At 41.9% G+C, this 15,548-nt stretch overlaps 1 protein-coding gene across 2 annotated transcripts in view; it reads left to right on the top strand.

Moving 5' to 3' along the window:
• The window catches only part of PAIP2B (poly(A) binding protein interacting protein 2B), a 47,825-nt gene extending 34,245 nt beyond the window's left edge, over nt 1-13,580 (top strand). For both annotated transcript variants that reach the window (XM_004473275.4, XM_071208901.1), the window contains exons 3-4: nt 6,708-6,884; nt 7,779-13,580. In XM_004473275.4, coding sequence (XP_004473332.1) covers nt 6,708-6,884; nt 7,779-7,835 — 234 coding nt within the window. In that variant the 3' untranslated portion in view covers nt 7,836-13,580. The remainder of the gene's footprint in view (nt 1-6,707; nt 6,885-7,778) is intronic.
• The last annotated feature ends 1,968 nt before the right edge of the window (nt 13,581-15,548 follow it).

Below are 15,548 nucleotides of genomic sequence, written 5' to 3'. Positions count from 1 at the left end.
GAGGTCCCAGGTTTGATTCCCGGTGCCGCCTCAAAAAAACAAACAACAAGCAAAAACAAATGAAAAAAACAAATTAGGGGAGCTGATGTGGTTCAGTGGTTGAGCACTGGCTTCCCCCAGTTTAATCCCCAGCCCTGGTTCCTATAAATAAATAAGTAAGTAAGTAAGTAAATAAGTAAGGGGAAGCGGACTTGGCCCAATGGATAGGGTGTCCGCCTACCACATGGGAGGTCCACGGTTCAAACCCAGGGCCTCCTTGGCCCGTGTGGAACTGGCCTATGCTCAGTGCTGATGTGTGCAAGGAGTACCGTGCCACGCAAGGGTGTCCCTCGCGTAGGGGAGTCCCACACGCAAGGAGTATGCCCCATAAGGAGATCCGCCCAGTGCGAAAGAACATGCAGCCTGCCCAGGAACGGTGCCGTACACACGGAGAGCTGACACAACAAGATGACACAACAAAAAGAAAGATTCCCGGTGCTGCTGATAAGGAAGGGATAAGGATAGAAGCAGTCACAGGAGAACACACAGTGAGCAGACAACTGGGGTGAGGGGGGGGGGGGGCGGGGAGGAGAGAGAAATAAATAAATCTTAAAAAAAAAAAGTAAGTAAATAAATAAATAAGTACTCAGTGAGTTTTTAAATCTTATGAGTTTTTTGCATATATATTTCTACCTGGGAAACTTTTTGTACTCTAACCTCCTGTCATTTTTCCATGTGTATCTGGCGAGTAAAAATTGGGATAGATCTATTTCAAAACGTCAACAATTTTCACTCATATGTGGGTGTTGACTTTAAGGATGATCTCTGTTTTTGGTTTTCTAAGTTCTAATTTTCTAACTCATCTACAAAGAAAATGGAATACTTTTAAAAGGAAGGAAACAAGTTCAGAACTTTGAAATACCTGAAGTGGAATGTTTAAAAGGGAAAACGTAAATGAATGGAGAGAGAAAATAACATGCAAATTCAAACAAAAAGAGAAAGCAGGAGTGTTGATATCAGCACTGGATAAAGTAGAGATTAAAGGGAAAAACATTAAATTTCATTAAGGTAAATTTCATAGTGATAGTTCCATATTTATAAATGTTTTTTCAAGTAACATAGCAATGAAATATATAAAGAAAAAAGTTAACGATAGGAAAAAATTTACATCCTAGTGGGAGACCTTGACTTACCGGCACATTTGTCAGTGGGGCAGAGATTTTGTCAACTATGTATATGTTTCCTGCTTCCTGTCCTAGCCTGGGATCCCCCAGCTGATGACTTTCTTCTGGCAGTGCCTAAGGCATCTCTTGCTTACCCATATCGCGCTTGACAGTGGCATAACTTATAAAGGCACATAACCACAGAGCAAACGGGCACCTCTCGTGCACTTCGTAACTGGGCAGTAGTTAACACACTGACCATATTCTCTCCAGAACTGAGAAAGAAGGGAGAAGAGATACTGGGAGAATTTTAGAATTCTGATTTTATTGTATTTTTTGCTTACTATATTTTTTAGATCTCTAAGTGAGTATATATTATAATAAAGGTTTTTTAAATCTGCAGATAGAATTTTCTCTATACCAGATGTTCACAATTACATGAATCAAAGGCATAATGGGAAGAAAATGCACAAGACGATAAAGCGCACTTGTCTTTGAGTGGCAAAATTTGTATATGAAGGTTATTTGCCCTCTTTTTCCAAATTTCTATAATGGCAAAAATGTAAACTCTAAAAAACTTTTTAGAAAGGGAGTTTGACCTTTCTAAAGGAAACTTTAAGTTTTCTTTAGGACTATTCTTGTACTGTTTAATATATACATTGGTAAAGTAAGAATTCGTAGAAATAAACTATATAATATTTTTTTACTAGTCGGACAAGATCCAATTCCTAAAAATCTCTAGTTTTTACTCTCTTTTTTAAATGTTTTCACAGAAATTCGTGTTAAAGAGTAAGGCGGAGAATTTAGCACATAAAATGAAGCAGCTTTAAGCTAATGCCATGGTGTAGACTTGGGGAAAACAGCAGCTCTCTGCTGAAAGAAGTTTATTGGCTGTGGTAAGGCTGGGCTTCTTCAACAAAGATTCAGCAGTAATTCATTGTTTCATATCTCTGTCATGTTAACAGCCCAAGGTAGCATTTCAGACCACAGGTGATTCTGCTACTACATGGTCTCTTCTGTGTTGTTGCTTTGCCACCCCTAGGACATCTGTTAGCCAAGGAGCTGAGGGATAAATGGAGAGTATAGCAACTGGGAAAGGGGAAGGGCCAAAGGCTGGGGCTGGAGATATAGCCTTTTAACTGATGTCCCCTCTGGTGACATTCCATTGATGAACATGCATAGGGGCCCAGCATGGGAAGGCGAGAAATGTGGTTTTAATTGAACGGCCAAAAGCTCCAGGCAGAAGAGGGAAACAGATTTGGTTCCACCCCAAACAGCTTACTGTGTGGGGTTCTGTGAGAAAAGCACGTATACCCTTGTTCCCAGGTAACCATCTTCATGGGTCATACCAGTGAACACAGAGAGGTTTAATAAGTTGAAGCCAGCTGTTAGGCTCCTGCAGAGTCAGGGCAGATCTTGAGCTTTCGTGTTAAATCTTGTGACTTGGAAATATTTTTTGTTGATGTAGTTATTTTAAGTATTCCATGACTGTGTAATTTACTTGAGATCAAAGAAAGTGTGGCTAATTGTAATGTTGAGGTACTATTCTGAAGTCTTGCTACCAGTGACTTTCCCTCTGAGTGTATGCGGTAGCTCTATGGGCTAGTTTGGATGATTATTACGTGCTTGACCCTCTTCTGGTGGTGGCGCTAGTGAGCTGGGATTCTGTCACCAGTCAGGTTGCTGGAGAGGTATGGCAGAATGTGAAGCAAGAGTCACACTTAAATCTGCAGAGTGAACCATACTCTTTACTAAGAGTTAACAGTGTCTGCAGAAGGGTATAAAACATCCTATGCATATATTGCTTTATTTTAGGGCAATGTTTGAGAAATATGGAAATGTTTAAATATTCATCTATTTCTTGATTTGAAAGAATATAATATTGATGACATCATTTTCTAGCAGTATGCCAAAAACCTTTTTTTTTTTAATATTTATTTATTATTATTATTTTTAATTACATTAAAAAAAATATATGAGGTCCCATTCAACCCCACCGCCCCCGCCCCCCACTCCCCCCACAGCAACACTCTCTCCCATCATCGTGATACATCCACTGCACCTGGTAAGTTCATCTCTGAGCATCACTGCACCCCATAGTCAATGGTCCACATCATAAAACCTTTCTTTTATATATTTCTAAGATTCTTATAGTGTTTTGCTCCCGTGGGAGACTCATTACCAGAAGAGTGGGCAGAAGATGAGAATTCGTTTTGATTTAATCTCTTCTATCCAGAAGTAGACTAGTTACATAATCGCTCCTGTGTCTTTTTCATATTTCTTGTAAAATGAGAGCTTTAAAAAGAATTGTTTTTTAACAAGATTGAGAAAAAATTTTCAAGCTCTAAAATTATTTTCCATATGAGTGGAAAAGATCTGTGTCTCATACTGGAGATCTTAGAAGATCCGTGAAGACCTGGAATTTCTGCTATTTTGAGTAATTGGTTCTTCAGTATTACTGTTAATGCATTTTGGTTGAAAAAATAAAAAATGATGTTTTCTCTGTCCAGTCATTATATGCATCTTAATTCTTAGATCTTACAGAAGATTTTTTTTTTTTAACTTTTTATTTTGAAATAATTTCAGACTTACTGGACAGTTTCAAAAATAATGTGAAACCCATAGAGGGAACTCCAACACAACCTCCCACCCAGATCCTCCAACTTTTAACGTTTTACCACCTTTGCTGATCTTTCTTTTTTTCTCTAGCTATCTTGCTATCTATTTTTTACACATTTGAGAGTAGGTTGTATGTGCTTAATACTTCCATGTACATTTCCTCAGGACAAAGGTACTTTTATAACCACTGTAAGTACTGTTATCAAGTTCTAGCAATTTGACATTGCTATAAACCTTACAGTCTGTATTCCAATTTTTTCATATATTCCAGTAATGTCCTTTTGGGCCTTATCTCCTCCAATATTAGTTCCAGTCCAGGATCATAGATTGCATTTAATTGTCATTGTCTCTTTTTGCTCTTTTTTTAAAAAATTGTTTCAACATTCATAGTATAAACTTTCCCATCTCAACCACTCCCAAGCACACTACTCACTGGGATTAATCACATTCACAATGTGAATTTACCACTCACCACCCTTTACCAGAACTTTCCCATCACCTCAAACAGAAACCCTATATCGATTATGCATTAACTCCCATTCTCCCTCCCCACTGTGCCTGGTATCTGTAGTCCACTTTCTTTTTTAGATTTATTATTATCATTTTTAATTTCCCCTTTCCCCTCGTTGTCTGCTCTCTATGTCCATTCGCTTTGTGTTCTTTTTTGTCAGCCTGTATTATCAGGCGGTACTAGGAAACTACATCCCTTTTTTGTTGCATCATCTTGCTGAATCAGCTCTCCGTGTGTGCGGGGCCATTCCTGGGCGGGCTGCGCTTTTTTCATACAGGGCAGCTCTCCTTGTAGGGTGCACTCCTTGCACGTAGGGCTCCCCTATGTGGGAGCGCCCCTGCGTGACACGGCACTCCTTGCACGTTTTTTTTTTTTTTTTAAAGATTTATTTATTTCTCTCCAATCCCCCGCATCCCCCCATCCCGGTTGTCTGTTCTCTGTGTCTATTTGCTTCGTCGTCTTCTTTGTCTGCTTCTGTTGTCAGCGACACGGGAATCTGTGTTTCTTTTTTTGTTGTCAACTCTCTGTGCCTGCGGCACCATTCCTGGGCAGGCTGCACTTTCTTTCGCGCTGGGCAGCTCTCCTTACTGGGCGCACTCCTTGCGCATGGGGCTCCCCTACGCAGGGGACACCCCTGTGTGGCAGGGCACTCCTTGCGCACATCAACACTGCACATGGGCCAGCTCCACACGGGTCAAGGAGGCCCGGGGTTTGAACCGCAGACCTCCCATATGGTAGACGGATGCCCTAACCACTGGGCCAAGTCCGCTGCCTCCTTGTGCGTTTCAGCACTGTGCATGGGCCAGCTCACTACACGGGTCAGGAGGCCCTGGGTGTAGAACCCTGGACCCTCCATATGGTAGGCAGACACTCATCAGTTGAGCCACATCCACTTCCCTGTATTCTACTTCTGTCTCTCTATGTTTACATTTTCTAATTATTTCATGTAAGTGAAATCATACAATAATTGTCCTTTTTTGTCTGGCTTTTTTCACACATGATGTCTTCGAGGTTTATCCATGTTGTAGCATGTATCAGAACTTCATACCTTTTTACAGCTGAATAATAATTCACTGTATGGATATACCACATTTTGTTTATCTATTTATCTGTTAATGGGATGTTGGGTTGCTTCTACTTTTCAGCTTTATAAATAATTCTGCTATGAGCACTGGTACACAGATGTCTTTTTGACTCACTAATTTCACTTCTTTTGGGTATATACTTAGAATCGGGACTGCAAGATCATAATTTTTTTAAAAAGATTTATTTATTTATTATCTCCCCCCCCCCCCCCATTGTTCTGCTCTCATTGTCTGCTCTCTGTGCCCGTTTGCTGTGTGTTCTTCTGTGTCTGCTTGTCTTCTCTTTAGGTGGCATCAGGAACCGATCCTGGAAACTTCTGGAGTGGAAGAGAGGCCCTAAAGCTCTTGTGCCACCTCAGCTCCCTGGTTTGCTGTGTCTCTCAATGTCTCTCCTCTGTGTCTCTCTCTCTCTTTTTTTTTTTTTTAAAGATTTATTTATTAGGTGCCCAAAGATGTACTTACCAAATCCAATGGATGTGTCATGATGATGGGAACGAGTGTTGTTGGGGGGGGGGGGGAGAGGGGGGGTGGGGGGGGTGGGGTTGAATGGGACCTCACATATATATTTTTAATGTAATATTATTACAAAGTCAATAAAAAATAAAAAAATAAAAAAATAAAAAGATTTATTTATTTATTTATTTCTCTCCCTTCTTCCCCCCCCCCCCCCGCCCCAGTTGTCTGTTCTCTGTGTCTATTTGCTGTGTGTTCTTCTTCGTCTGCTTCTGTTCTTATCAGCTGCACGGAAATCTGTGTTTCTTTTTGTTGCGTCATCTTGCTGTGTCAGCTCTCTATGTGTGCGGTGCCATTCCTGGGCAGGCTGCACTTTCTTTCGCACTGGGCGGCTTTCCTTAACAGGGTGCACTCCTTGTGCGTGGGGCTCCCCTATGCGGGGGCACCCCTGCGTGGCACAGCACTCCTTGCGTGCATCAGCACTGAGTGTGGGCCAGCTCCACACGGGTCAAGGAGGCCCGGGTTTGAACCGCGGACCTCCCATGTGGTAGGCGGGCCCCCTAACCACTGGGGCCAAGTCCGCTTCCCTCTGTGTCTCTTTTTGTTGTGTCATCTTGCTGTGCCAGCTCCCCGCACAGACTGGCACTCCTGTGTGGGCCAGCACTCCGCATGGGCCAGCCCACCACATGGGCCATCTTGCCTTCACCAGGAGGCCCTGGGAATTGAACCTGTACCTCCTATATGGTGGATAGGAGCCCAGTTGCTTAAGCCATATCCTCTTCCAAATAAGATCATTAATTGCAGAGTAAGAACTTCTGAAGGAAAGAGGTGGGCACAAAACTGGAATGGGTGAGTCTCATTGGGACATGAGTTTGAGCTCTCTGCTTTGCTTTCTAGGTAGAGGAGGAGCTACAGGAGCAAGACTTCTTGGACCGCTGCTTCCAGGAGATGTTGGATGAAGAAGACCAAGACTGGTTTATTCCATCACGAGACCTGCCTCGGGCCATGGGACAGTTGCAACAGCAGTTAAATGGGCTTTCAGTCAGCGAAAGTCATGATTCTGAAGATATTTTGGTAAGATCCCTATGTCATTCCACATGTGATACAGTGAAAAGAATGTAGGATTTGGAGTCACGGACCCTTTCTCTGGCCTTACAACTTGAGCAAGTCTCTGGAGCCCTCTGAGCTACTATCTCTTTACTCATTACATGGGCATGTGAAAACATTCATTGCTGCCAGCATCACCTCCTTCCATTTTGCCCTAATGGGCTTTTCTAAGTAGAATTGGGATTGAGGATAAAAATTGGAACACCAAAGAGATTTGATTTCAGGTTATTATTTGCTGCTGTCCTTCCCTTTTACTAGTCCCCACATCTGTATTTAATATTGTTTTGAATGATGCTTTTATAAATATTGCCTGTTCATTTCAAAAGGAACATACTCGAGAGGCCATTTTCCACTTACAATTAGAAAACCACCTAAATTAATTCCCTGCTTTTCATGTTCACTTAATATAAGAATTCTGCAACTCATGTTCAGAAAGATTGTGCCCTGAAGTTTTGCCAAGATTTTGAATAGTCACTTGAGAACAGTCAGTCCTGGTGAGTACTGCAAAATGACACAAAAAAATAGGGATTGTGGTAACCAAGCTGGTTTGATGTAATACCTGATTTTCATAAAGAAGGTACTCAATGAATTGAAAAATTATTTTTGGAGTCGAACTTACAGGCCTGATGAGAATTTGAAAGCATCATGAAGAGAACAGGAAGGAGAAAATAAGATTGATCGGAGCTTAGTATATCAGGAGCTGTTGGGAGCAACCCAGCAATAACAGTTGGAGTCACAGGGAATTTTATTTCTTTCTCTCCTTGAGGCTGCAGGAAAAGGCCAGGTAATAATGAAAGTGGGAGAAAATCAACTCTAAAGTACAGCTTGCCTTGGGATTTATCATCTTTATTCTTATTTCAGAGCAAAAGTAACCTGAACCCGGATGCAAAGGAGTTTATTCCAGGAGTGAAGTACTGAGCTGACAGAAAGCTTTGAGGACTTGTGTGTCCCCACATCTGGGGGCAGTGCTGCACAGAAAAGCGGAGCTGAAGAGGGTGGGGTGGGGGAGGGTGCCCGCAGGGGAGGGGAGAATGACACTGTGAGGAGTAACTAATGTGCTCAGTCTTATTCTGCAAGCCTCTGAGTATTTCTTTTTTGTTCGGCTGACTTTCGTTTGAAGCAGTTTCCTTTTTCTTTTAATTCTCTTGTGTTAAGGAAATTGCAATCGCCCCCCCCCCACCCCCAATCAGGAATATTCTGCCTTTTGTCTTTAAACAAAATAAGCTGACCAAGAAAAACTGGGTGTTTGAGAAATGCCCTTTTCACCCTGCTGTATACTAGCCAAGGGCAGTGAACACCTGGAGAACTACTTGTTGTGCCTGTTAAGCTGAATGAGAAGAGCAACAAGCAGAAGCAGCAGGTGGTACAAGCAAGAGCACGAAGCTCAGCTCCCCCCACCCCTGGTGGTTTCTTGGGATGTACTGGGATTGCCAATGGTGGGCCGAGCCCACATCTCTGCCCTGAACCCCATTCAAGAAAACAGACTTAAGTCCTAAGTTCCTATAACTCTTTTGGTGGTTGAAAGTCATAAAGTCATAAATCAGATGAGTCATTCAGTTGCTGTCATCCTACTCTTAAAAACTGTTTACAGCTACTGTTAGACTCATCAGGAGGTAAAAGAGCAAGTAGGTCTGATTTGCCACCTCATCCCTCATGGTGTCTAGTACCCTGTTTCCTTTTCCCTTTCCCCTCCTATCCCGCTCTGTTTTTTGTTTGTTTCTTTGTTTTGTTTTTAAAGAAAAGATATTATTACCAAAGGTCTATGAGAGACATGCTCCAGGCTTGAGCCTGGACCAGTCGTTCTTGAATGCTGTTAGTTGCATTTTAAATTTATTTACACCGTTTACTTTTTTCCAGCCCCAGAATGCTTGGTCCCCTGGTGTCTTCATTCCTTTAGAAAGATTTTATGCACTTTTGTGTGTGTGTGTGTGTGTGTTTTAACATAGATGTAATATAAAATTTCCCATTTTAACCACTTTCGAGTATACAGTTAAGTGGGGTTAATTATTTTCACAACGTTGCGTTACCATCAGGGTTTTTTGCACTTTTACAAGTAAATATATTTTTCAGGACTGTAGCAAGAAGCTCGGTTCACAGTTTGGATGTTTTTCCCACATCTTAAGATTAGGCAAAGGAACTCAAAAAAGCCTAGGAGGTGAGGCCTGCTTGATCAAGGGTAATAACTGACCCATGGGGATATTTTCAGCTATTATTCAGTTCCCATCCTCCTAGCAAGAGTTTTCTAGGTTTTGCTCTTTGGAAACATTTAGTCTTTGCTGTTTGTAACTCATGGGGCTTTTTTGTTGCTATTCTCAAAGAACTAAACTGGGCGCCAGAGGGGACGTTTGTGTAATGGAGACGGAGGTGGCAGAGTCATATCTGAAAGAGATCGTCTCCAGTCCTGGCCATTCTTCCAGAATGGGGACTTGCAGAGGCCCGAGGGTGAGAGTAGCTTCTGTGTGGCAGCTACTGTGTTGTAGTGTGGGCCTGTAAAGAAAGATCATGTAACTTGAAATAAAGGTCTGTGTAAATGCAGTATGTGGCTGTGGGCCCGAGGTAGGAAGGAAAGGACTAGGGTCTGGGAAGTTTTTCTTCTCGGTTCCCTTGATAAGTGTTTTGTTTTTTTTTTTTTAAGCAGGTACTGGGGAATGAACCCAGGACTTTGTGGTGGCCGTCCAACTATTGAGCTACATCTGCTCCCTGCCTTTTGAGTTTCTGAACAGCCACAGGCTAATGTCAGATTTAAAATATGAGCTCACGCTCTTTTTCCTCATTGGCGTCTATAAGATGTCATCATCTGAAAAATGGCCTTCTTCGTTAGGTCACATTTCAAATGGGTCTCTTAGAGAGCTTGTATTTCCAGACGCGCATGTTAATTCCCAAAGCCTCTACCTCAAGAGAATGGAACCGTTAACTCTTCTTCAGGGAGGGCTCTGAATAAAGAAACTTCGTTATTCCAGTGTCAACTTTCAGCTGGCGTTGTTTCCTCTAACAAAAAGAGGACTTTGGAAGGGCAGAAATAGAAGTCTCTCTTTCCTGGGACTCTTTTTCCTCCTTCAATCTCCGTTAGCCTGTCCAACCTCAGAGTTCTTATGGCTTTTGGAAACGTGTTGGGATTACAGAAAGTGTCTGTTTCCAAGGTTTTGGGTGTCACCATCATGAAGAGTACAATGGATTCTTGTTTGGCTGCCCATCTGGAAAGTCCTACAGGACTCCAGAGTTGAGCTGTTTCTCCACCTTTCAGGAAGTTTGCTCTTCTGACGCCAAGGGCAGGCCATGCTGCTGGGGGTGGCACAAGGGGCTTGTCTGTCTGTTTTGGGTGTCAGTCTTCAGCATGATTTCACAAGATGTATTTGGCCAGGACTAGTGAAAACTTGCTGCCAGATGAGTAGTGGAGCCTGAGGGCTGGGGTTTCAAGTCCTTTTCAGACACTGAGCACAGTGACTTCAGTCTCAGGAGGCAGCTTATAATGCTACCCCATTTTTTATGTAGGCTTCTGTTTTATATGATTTTTTCCTGTAGGCCAGCTCTTTTCTCCACCAGTTTTATGTTGTCTGCTGGGAGCACAGTTGTTACCCAGATCACAAGTGCAGCTACGGTTAGAGTTTACCAACTTCTTAGCAGAAAATGCATTTGAGTTTTGTTGGACCTTCATGGTGAAAGTCTGGGAGCCTCAGTCTGTCTCAGACTTTTCCTCGCAGGAGAGGTTCTAAGTGCAAGTCAGACTAGACACTTGTATCCTTTAATGGTGAAGCTTGTATTCATAAGTGATAATTTTGTTGTTGAATTAAAGCCACTATGTTTAATCGTTTTTTTGTTGGCAACTAGAAGTTGTAGAATTTGTATAGAAATGGAATGTGTATTCTCTCAATAGTTGCCAATTCTGGTGTTAGTTTATTAGTGATGGATTTCTGATTATTGCAAGTATTTATTTGACTCTAAAACTCCAAGATGAAAATTATTTTATCTCTTTCCCTTCAAAGAGAAAGAAAAAAAACTTAGAGGAATGCCCTTTCAATTTCTTCAGGCCTTTGAAGTGCATCAGAAAACTCGATGGATATGGCCTGGGCCTGAGCACATGCAGGTTTGGGCCTTTGGGCCAGTTTCTAACTGCAGCAGTAGACTTTTGGGGGTCACATAAGGTCAGGCCAGAGTCATCAGATGGAACAAGCTGGTCTTTTGCAGCACATTTAGTTTCCAAAGTCAAAACAGCTGGGGGTCTCATTAAGAATATAATGCTAACTATGGCTTAAAAATAAATGTTTCTAGTTTAGTTCTTAGCAGCATTTTCCAGATTGTGAATTGCTCTGATGTCAAAGTTATGTCTTAATTTTGGAGAGCCTGGGAAGTAAAGAGGTCTGTCGAATACTCTGGCAATTAATGCCTGTTAGCAAGCAGTTATGTGAAGAGGTGGCCAAAGGAAAGAGCCTGCCTGAATCTTGTGTTGCTGCACACCCCAGGAAGATAAATGCCTGGGTTCTCCAAACACCTGGAGCCCAGGACTCTACTCTCCTGTGATTCTTTGATTGAGGCAGGTGTTCTTTGAAAAGGACCCCTATATTTCTTGGTTTAGGTGATGATAAGGTACAAGCAGAGACCTGGCAAATTTGACCAAGATTTGGAGATAATCCAGCTAGCAGAGTCACTGTGTGTTCCCCAGCCACCTTCCTCTGGGACGATGCAAACATCATTAGTTTGGGAAGTGGGTGGAGAGAACATGAGAATTGACCACGATTTGGTGTGCAGCAGGGGCCTTGCTTTCCTGCCTGCCCACAGTTGCCCCTCACTGCCCATGTGGATGCCTGCTCTGCATTCTCTCCATTCTGCAGTACTCCAAGCGCTCTGCTGCCTTGTGGAGGCTGTCCGCCATAGACAGACTTGCTCAGTCACCAGTTTGGAAGAGCTGCTTTTTTTTCTCTTTGCGTTTAATCTTCTGTATTTCTCCCATCTTGAAGCTGCTATTGGTGACAGGGACAGGGGAGCAGGAGGGTCACCCAAGGAAATGCTTAAGTTTTCTGCATGTTACTTGGTCGTCTGTCCTTTTTGCCCAACCCCCTACTGCCTTTTCCAGTCAGTCTGAGTAAAATTTAGGGGGTCATGGAAATTGGACAGCAGAGTACACTGGTCTGTAGGGTGTCACCCAAGATATTCTCCCCTCAGGGGGGCATAGGGGAGAAACCTACAAACGGACAGATGCACCTTCTTTAGCTCAAAAGAAAAAGCCCCCCTTTGATTTTGTTGTTACTGGGAGTCTCAGTTGTGAGATCTGCTGAGCTTTCTTCCCCAATCCTATCTTCTTACTGGACACCTTTTATTAAAACAATAAAGAAAAATTCTAGGTTATTTAATACTACAAAAAAAGTGAGATAATAATAAAAGAAATTTCACTCTGTAAGTCAACACTAAGTGGTAATCCTGTCCTGTTGATTGAGCCTTCAGAAATGTTTAATGCTTGTTGGGTGGTTTGGGAGTCAGGGACTCTTTTTTTTTTTAAACAATTTTATTTAGCTATATTTTATATATAATATTCACCCACTTAAAGTATACTATTCATTGATTTTGGTAACTTTCCCAAGTGGTACAGTCCTCACAATAAATCAGTTTTAGAAATTTTCATCCCTTCACGAAGCTCCCTCATGCCCATTGACAGTTCATTGTCATCCCAGACAACCACTAATCAACTTTGTCTCTATCAAGTTGCCTTTTCTGGACATTTCTTATAGATGAAATTACACAGTATGAGGTCTCTTGTGTCTGACTTCTTTCACTTAGCAGGTTTTTGAAGCTCATCCATGATATGTGTCAGCACTTTTTCATTTGTAATTGCTGAATAGTATTCTTTGGTATGAATATACCACTTTTATCAGCAGGAAGTCTTTTCAACTTAGATTTCAACCTCCTGTGGTCTAAATGAATGAAATTCTTAAAATGTGGGACTCATAGGGGAAGCTGCTCTTCGTGTCAAATTTTTTATGCAAACCAGCTTTGTTACAATATCCTCTTGAGGAGCCTGAACTGCTGCAGAAATTTTTGATAATTTTGCAACTTCTTTTTATAAGGAACTTCTGTGCTGTCTGCATATGTCAGGACTTTTGAAGCATTTGATAACTCATTTAATAAATATGAGCATATGTTTGAGGTCTGGACAAGAAAGTAAAACCATCATTGTTATGTTGGATATTTTTTTCCTCCCCCCAGACTGGATGGGGAAGTCTCTGGATGCTCTAAATTTGGTATCATGTCTCCTTTATAAAAGCTTAACGTGGATTATAGATCGAGCTGCCTTAGTTGGACAGATTTGGAGGGAAGGAATGAGGTCAGCAGAGGAGGTAGAGAAAGGGAGTGGAGCCTGTGGAATCAGAGAAGCCCCTGGAAAGGGTGCTACTGGTGCCGAGGCAGCTCAGCATCCCCAGCACCCAGAGTATGCTCGACTTTTATCCCTGTTTCACAAGTGTCTGAGAGTTGTTTTTGTTCTTTTTTCCCCCTTAAATAAACATTACATGGTAGTTGGTAATACTTCTTTGGGGGAGGGGCAGGGTTTTAAAGTTGAAGAAAATAATTTTCATAAAAATATCAAAAATGGAAAACTACTTTAAAAAAAAACTTGCTTTACAAATCAAATGGCAGCTGTTGAAAACCTCAATAAAATGAGAATAAAATGCATTTGCCAGCAGTGGTACCCTTTTTCCTAAGATTGGGTCATTATATTTTATACCATAGGAGCGTGTGTGTGATGTGCGTGTGTGTATGAGGATGAGAGATTTTTTTTGTTTTTTTGAGGTACTTGGGGCCCGGGACCTCCTGTGTGGGATGCTGGCACTCAACCTTTGAGCCACATTGGCTTCCCTGAGTTTTTTCATTTGTTTTGCATGTTGTTTTTGTTTTTTTCAGGAGGCACTGGGAACCGAACCTGGGACCTCCCGTGTGGGAGGCAGGCACTCAACTGCTTGAGCCACATCCGTTCCTGTGAGATTTTTGTTTCAAGATAGATCGCAGTTTTAGTTGCAGTTTTCCACTCTGAATAGCATTACAGGAAGGTAGGATAATGGTGGCCTTGGAAGTCACTGACCTGAATGAATCCCACCTCCAACCACTTTCTTGGTGCCTCAGTCTGAACCTCAGTTTCCTTATTTGTAAAGGTACATTTTCCTCCAGGAGCTACTTGTGAAAATTATAATTTAATTTTAGAATACTGCCTAGCACATATAGACACTTCATCCACAGCAGCCAGCTCTATAAATAGTGGCAGTAATATGGACAGCATTAAAGGAAGGGTGGTAACAAGAAATCCTGGGGCTCCAGGGAAGTTGGATAATTATTTTCTCACCTGTGGGCAAAACTGAGTCCTGCCTAGAAAACAAGGGATTATGTATTTCAACTACTGAACAAGTTTGAAAGCTCCCTCCCTTCCAAGTGCTGTCTTAGGCACTGAGTCAGATGAAGGGCCTGCTCTTGTGATTAGTTTGGTAATACGTACTTAATTTCAACTTACACCTAGTTTGAATCTCCCAATTGTTGTCTAAGGGGCTTTATCATACGAAGGTGATGAGGCCAGAACAGGACCCAGGGGTTTTGCTTTGAGTTCTGTCATTTCTTTGCCTTCTTTCTAAAATCGGGGAAAAAGCCTTGCGCTGACTTGCCTATTTATAGATCACTGAGGTGCTATAAGTCATGTGTATACTAGGTCTGAAATTATTAGCGTTAACATCCCGGAAGAGATGTGGATAAAGGTGTATTCATTTTTTAAATTAAACTCATGGAAGTATAATACAATACAGAACAGCACAGTTACTGTAGGTGTGCAGTTACATGAATTTTTACCAACTCAAAAAGGATGCACTCATTTTTCATCTTTAGCATGCCTGTCCCATCTAGAAGACAGTCAGTAACAGTTTGCTGAGTGAATAGTACAGATGAGGCTGTGCTGTCTATGAGATCATTCAGGTGAAGAAAGGCAGTGCTGGTCTCATTTGGTCCAGTGCTTGTTCCAAGCTCTTGCCTTGTCACAGGACTGTTGTAGGATCAGAAGAGATGAAGCTATATCTCCATGCCTCAGGAATGGAGAATCCCATGAATTGTTCCTGAGATTTTGTTGAGGGAAGAATCTAAGTTTAAAATTAAAAGGGGGAAACATTTAAAAATGTTATTAAAAAAAAAAGATTTTTGCACTGCAACCTCCATGTAATAGAACCTTACTAACTGGAAAAGAAGCTACCTCATCACAGCTCCTCCAGCTCAAGGAACTGGGAACACAGCTTGACCTCATGCATTTTAATAGTGCATTTTTTAAACTAATATTTATTCAACACTGAGGTGCTGAGACCTCAAATAAGATGTGTTCTTTCAGGGAGGGGATGTGGCTCAAGTGGTTGAGCACCTGCTCACCACATGGGAGGTTGTCCCAGGTTTGGTTTCCCGTGCCTCCTAAACCAAAACCAAAACAAACAAAAAAAACCAAACAACTCAGGACAGTTGATGTGGCTCAGTGGTTGAGCATTAGCTTTCCACTTTTGAGGTCCCAGTTTCAATCCCTGGCCCTGGTACCTCAAAAAATAACAATAGATGTGTTCTTGGCTCGAACATCTCCACTGTCCCATTCAAACTATAGAACCTAGGCAAGGTAAGAACAAG

This window comes from Dasypus novemcinctus, chromosome 17 (assembly GCF_030445035.2).
Source record: "Dasypus novemcinctus isolate mDasNov1 chromosome 17, mDasNov1.1.hap2, whole genome shotgun sequence".
NCBI classification, from domain to species: domain Eukaryota; kingdom Metazoa; phylum Chordata; class Mammalia; order Cingulata; family Dasypodidae; genus Dasypus; species Dasypus novemcinctus.
The sequence above is the reverse complement of the archived record's forward strand: the minus strand, read 5'-3'. Positions and strand labels throughout refer to the sequence as shown.